Source organism: Telmatherina bonti (assembly GCF_933228915.1).
Source record: "Telmatherina bonti genome assembly, chromosome: 5".
Lineage (NCBI taxonomy): Eukaryota > Metazoa > Chordata > Actinopteri > Atheriniformes > Telmatherinidae > Telmatherina > Telmatherina bonti.
The window spans coordinates 22,008,832-22,014,831 of NC_136623.1; the positions used below are offsets into that span (position 1 = coordinate 22,008,832).

At 42.3% G+C, this 6,000-nt stretch overlaps 1 protein-coding gene across 3 annotated transcripts; it reads left to right on the forward strand.

The window, feature by feature from the left end:
• Positions 1-717: 717 nt before the first annotated feature.
• Positions 718-5,490, forward strand: tbrg4 (transforming growth factor beta regulator 4; the record flags this gene model as incomplete). 3 transcript variants are annotated; one of them, XM_079241448.1, is made up of 11 exons in its annotated part: positions 718-795; positions 1,345-1,757; positions 1,851-2,171; positions 2,343-2,517; positions 2,661-2,818; positions 2,906-3,016; positions 3,114-3,258; positions 3,869-4,111; positions 4,206-4,317; positions 4,450-4,564; positions 4,979-5,490. In XM_079241448.1, 10 exons carry the CDS (start codon positions 1,350-1,352, stop codon positions 5,078-5,080), a joined length of 1,890 nt encoding a protein of 629 aa, XP_079097574.1. In that variant the 3' UTR covers positions 5,081-5,490. The 3 variants fall into 3 exon arrangements, with proteins under 3 accessions (XP_079097574.1, XP_079097575.1, XP_079097573.1); XM_079241449.1 differs by having other exon boundaries at positions 746-795; positions 1,270-1,757; XM_079241447.1 differs by lacking the exon at positions 718-795 and adding an exon at positions 960-1,101.
• Between the last annotated feature and the right edge of the window lie 510 nt (positions 5,491-6,000).

Genomic DNA, 6,000 nt, shown 5'->3' on the forward strand with positions numbered 1-6,000 from the left:
CAGTCTTCAAAAGAAACATTCACTGAGTTTTCATCATTTGTTTAGTGAGTCTGAAAAGCTTGTCTATTTTGTAACATCCATAACACTAGATAATTTGTCATGTCTCTCAAAATCCAAAGGGTCAAAACATTTCAAATTGCAGGCTTATCTTCATCCCAATAAGGGTAACTAAAATATGTATATTCAATTTTCTAATTCAAATCAATGGCTCGTCAATGTTTAGTTTATTTTCTAATTTTCTATCTGAACGCAACATCCATAACGCTGGAATTGCCCAAGACAGTAAACAAATAAAAGGTCAGGTAAGCAAAGTCTGCAAAAAAAGTGAAGACAAATATGAGATGCCAACCCGACGGCAGGCCGACACAGACTAATGGCACCTCTGACCTCTGACATTCCAGGGGTCGATCATACTGATCAGCCAATCATAGCATAAATTTAGCATATTTTAAACATAGAAGATATACACCAGTGTTCCTGCTCCTTTTAATCTGTAATCTCACAAGTCTTATTGCAATTTAAATACCAATATAGTTTAAATGGCACTTCGGCGAAATATGAAATCATTCTTGCGCGTGCAATTTTTCATCTATCTATCTATCTATCTATCTATCTATCTATCTATCTATCTATCTATCTATCTATCTATCTATCGTCTTTGGGAAAAGAACATTTTAGCGAATTGCAGCAGCGTCCGCAGATCACGTGACGACTTGTCTTGACGTCAGTTTCCTGCGACAACCTCTGACAGCTCCCCATGTGACAACATTTGGTCAAACATATCTTTAAATTAAGGTAAGTGTCGTGTAAATATGACAGCGGGCTTAGTTTCTAGTTTCTTAACGTTGTTAGTTTGAAAGTAAAACTCTTCCGGTTCAGAAAAGGCATAAAGGGACGTTACTGAGCGTCGTTTCCCTGCGCCGGTTCGTTTCCACGACAAGGTCAGGATTTTACGTTACATGACAAGAACAGCAACATCTTCTGCGCGATCAGTCCGTAACTCTAGGAGGAGATGTTTCTTTAGAAAACAAGAGCTGTTTGTCACAATTGCAGCAGTATGCTCTGCCGGGCTTCATGCTGCTGCAGCATTGTTTATCACAGGTTTGTAAATTCTGGTTACACAACGTGTAATTCCTGGTTAACTGGATCTCGGTCATTTCAGCCTTCGCTTCACCTGATGCTGGATATTTGACAACGTGTAACTGCCAAAAGCTTATTGCTATGATGTTCCTAAACCACAGTTAATGGTGTCTTATGTGGCTCCTGTAGATGGGGACACCAGCTGCTGAACTGTGAGAAACTTGCCCCTTCCTCTTTTGCCTGAGGCTTCTTTTTTTCTCTCAGACCCAATGGCTGGCCGCCTTCTGGGCAGATGTGCCCTCGTGATTTGCAGGTCGTCCTCTTCAGCACCTGCAGCCACCCGTCTGCCTGCGCTTGGAGTTGGCGCTGCAGAGATGCACAGAGCTAAGGGCTGGCCATGGGTCACAGAAAGGTTGATGTGTGAAAGAACAGTTACCAAGGAAGACCTGTTTCCAACTGCGCCCACACGGTCCCAGGTGGATGTGTCTATGGAAGAGGCAGCAGCACCAGAAGACATCCTATTGGCTTGGGAGCAGTATGGAGGAAACGGCAATCAAGCTGCCTCTGCCCTGATTAAATGGACTCTTTTGGTGCTGAAAACCAAGGAGAAGTTTCGGGAACCAGAGCTGCTGATAGATTCAAGGCTGCAGGATATGATGAAAACGTTATCTCGACAGGTATGTAAGATTTATCACATTAAGATGAGCCAATAGAATCACTGTGTAGGTAAAAAGACATCAAGTATTGTCATGTATTCATCATCACTTTAGGTGTCTTCGGTGTGGAACGGCAACCTAGTGACTGTTTTACGGACTCTCTGGATTATGGGCGTACCACCTACCGATGCAGTGCTAAACTCTGTCCAGACAGAGGTCACGTGGAGGATCCGCAGGCTAACATACAAGCAGCTGGGCTACCTGGCAGACTGGGGAGCGGCACGGAAAGCACCGCAAGACGCAGCAATAGTGAGCTCTGCATTAAAGCAACTAGAGCTCCGCTGGACTGAAATAGCTGATGCCAAAACCGTCAGTGCATTGATATCCAAAGGAGAACACATGTCACCGACTTTACTGGACAGACTTGAAGACAAGGTATCATTGGAGTTGAAGCAGTCATTGTCTTAATTAAATGTTTTAATGAGAAGTTAAAGTATGAAATACACATACCTAAACTTTGTACCTATTTTGAAGTCAGTAAATGTTGATGCTATTTCTCCATAAACCCAGACTATACTGAGACCTTTGTGTCTGCTTCTCTTGAAGGCCTTGGAGCTTGCTGAAACATTTTCAGCGGAAGAGATTCGCAAAGTGTGTGTATCTTTGGCAGCTCAGAGTCGCAGAAGTGTTCCACTACTCAGAGCTCTGTCCTACCACCTCCTCCAGAAACCCTCATCAGAGTTCACCACTCCTCTCATACTGGATATGGCTTTTGCATACGGTACAGTAATAACTAAATAATAGTGGTTAACAAAAATAGGTTGTTACTTCATTCCAAGTTAGTTATACCAAGACTGAGTGGAGATTACTGCCAAGTAAAAGTATCTGTAACACTGACGGACGTTTGTTGCTGTCCTTCTATAGGGAAGCTGAATTTTCATCATACTCAGGTTTTTCAACGAATGGCCAACGAGCTGTTACCCAGAATCCCTGATCTCAGCTCCGCTGATGTCACACGCTGTGCTAAATCACTGGGCTTCCTCAAATGGCTCCACATCCCTCTCTTTGAGGCCTTCACTGAGGTTAGTATCACACAAGACTGCCTCTGATTCAGTAACATTCTAACAAGCCCATCCACCTTGGTAATTATCGCTGTATGTCTTCATCAGCACTACGCAGCAAACAGTAACAAGTACAGCCCTCTTCAGCTCTGCAATCTGCTCATGACTTTTGCCAGACTAGGATTCCAACCCCGCAAAGAAGAAGAGTTTTTCAGCAAGGTACTAATGATGTTAGAAGGTCGTTGTAGAGGGAGAACAGTTGGTTTCACTTAATACCATAAATGTATGTTTTCTCTTTGTCCCATTTTGCATGAAGGCTCACGTCGTGTTGGAGGAGTCTCTCACAAGCTTGGAGCCTTTTCTGCAGACGGATGTAGTTTGGTCTCTGTGTGTGTTACAGCAGGCCAAGCCCCACTACCTCATTCCGCTTACACAGCAAAATCATGTCAACAAACTGTCAGGTGAGAGATGTGGCTGGATGTGCTTGTCATCATTTTGCTTTCTTATTTCCCTTTTTACAAGTAATGAATGATATGCATAAATACTTACACACTTAGTACACTCGGTGTGGTTAAGCTCATATTGCATGCATATTGCAAAAAGGATCAAATGTACCCCATTCTCAATTTGTGAGTTGAGATGAAGCTAAAAAAAAAAAACAACCGCTTTTTAAATAATGAGTCAATTAATTTGTCTTTCAGTGGAAAAAAAGCCCAATCAAGCAGCAATTTGTGTCTTTAAATCAGCCTTAAATATAAAAGTTCACTGGAACCGGTCATTTTAAGAGCAACCACAACAGTCAGAAAGAAAAGAAAACTCAAACTTGTTGTGAAAAAAGTAAACCTGTGCACACTTTGTTCAGATTATTGGAATGTTTATAAAGGAAGATGAAAGAAAAACAATAATATCTCTTTAGGAATACTAAATTTTCACAGTCATGAAGATACTTCTGTTGTTCCCTTTAGCCGTGTAAGTCTCGCTGTTGTCCAGTAGATGGCAGCAGAGTTCTGTTTTTCACTGACATAAAGCATTTCTTTGATTCCTAAAACATCCTCTCTTTTCTTTCTGCAGAGGGCAGCCCAGCTCGAGTGGAGAACTACAAACTGAAGCTGTTGCATATCAGAGCCACTCTGCACTTGGAGCATCCAAGTTCTTCAGATACTGCATCCTCTCCCAGTGTCCTGTCTGTTCCAGTCAACACCTCCCCCCTGTCTGTCCTGCAGAGCAGTCTAAAAGAGGCCTTGCAGGGTTTGGTGGGTGGGAAGACAGAGGCCCTCCGTGCTCGTGTTGACACTGTGTATGGATGGACTATTGGTAAGGGAGGGCAGTGTTGTCAGTACATGTATAATCTGTATTAAAACATTTTCATGTTTTTTATTTAAACATCTCACACATCATTCTTAATCAGATGGCGAGATGGTGGTTGATGCTGAAAACAAGCCAATTGACATATCAATGCTAAAAGCCCCTCATTTACAAAGTGGAGGAGGAAATCAGGATTTACCCGCAGGGGCGCGGCGGTGAGTCATGCGGGGGGACTACCTAGGATTTATCTGTAAAAAGTTTTGCGTTTTTTTTGCCTTTGAATTTTGCAGAGATGCTTTTGTTTTAGGTGTCTAAAAATATTTAATTATCTTCTGTTTATATTTTAGGCTAGCGTTCTTGGGTTGGGATTTCCCAAATTTTGGCTCCAAGAGTAGGGACCTCCTGGGCCGTTTTGTCATGATGAAGCGACATCTTCAGTTGGCTGGCTTCATCACAGTGGAGGTGATGCAGAGTGTAGCGCTGGAATATTTACATGCAAACTTAAGCTACTTTAAACACTTGTTCGCTGCAGTCTGGAGGAATACAAAGGCAGAGAAGCACAACTGTGGCTGCTGCATCTCGAAGCTTTAACATGCACACAATGGACCTAATACTTTTGTAGAGCTGCGAGTCAGGTGGGCCACGCTGCAGTCTGTGGTATAAATAGAGCTCCAGCCGCAGCTCTGCCTCATCTAGGCCAATCCAAGCTTTGTCTCTTTCTCATCTAGGACAATCTCCTTAGTCGCTAGTAGCTTCACTGTCATCTAAGGTTTGCAGTGTTTCAGCACGTTTCAACTCCTGTCCACACATGTCCCAGCCTATGTCCCTTTTTTTTTTTATGTCCGCCTAGTCACTTTGCTGTATTTTCTCTCACAGGTGCCGTATTATGAGTGGCTGGAGCTGAAGACAGAGTGGCAGAAACTAGCCTACCTGAAGACTAAAATGGGGAAGGCCGTGGCTGAAGATATGGCCAAGTGAACAGAGGGACAATTGCAGGCTCAGCTAAATCAGAGCCTTCCCTGTTAAACGGGACCACAGGGAATACACACATCCACCTACGTACACACGCTGAAACTGAGCAGCATTGCAGTATGGAAATGCAAGAAATAGGGAAAAAAAAAACATATTTTGACTCTGGTTTCCTTGGCAACATGTGGGGTTTTTCCTGTTTCCATAGTGATGACAAGTAAAGCGTTTTGGAGACGGAAATAAACAACATCGAGTTGATCTGCTAAATTCTTTACATCTGTGACTGATTTAAAAGCAGACGGTGTGATTTGTGGAATTATGCTCAAAACATACTTAAGATCAGGACATGAATGGATCTGAATAACTTATCTATGTGAATGTTTGTCAACTTTTTGATGGAATAAATTGTTCTATTGCCAGTTCTTGTGTCTTCTCACAACATGTCATTAAGCTCAAATTTCCTTTAAGAGTGTGCAGTTTGGACCCGGTGAATTAGGTTGCTTTTGGGTATTTAGACAAGATGCTTCATGCTTTATGTGAAGGCCAGTTGGCAGATGTCTGTTGTTGATCAACTGCTGTATTTTTGGATATTAAGATCAGGATTCATGACAGCTTTGTTGACAGCAATGTTAGAATGTTTTATTCATAAGAGGACTTGTGATTTGTTGCAAGATGAAAGTACAGCAAATTGTAATGTTAATTTTAAAATGATGTCTTTTTGCTTGTGAGAAAGCCTTGGCACAGAAACATGGCTCGATTCAGAGATGCTGACCTGAAACTGCTTACACATCAACATGTGCTGCTGCAGCATCCAACCATCAGTGGCTGCTAAGTGAGAAAAAAGAAACCAAACAAGAATCAAGGCACAGACAAGAAAGTAAATGCAAATAGCCAGATGATGCATGAAAAGACATGTGGCAACAAGCATC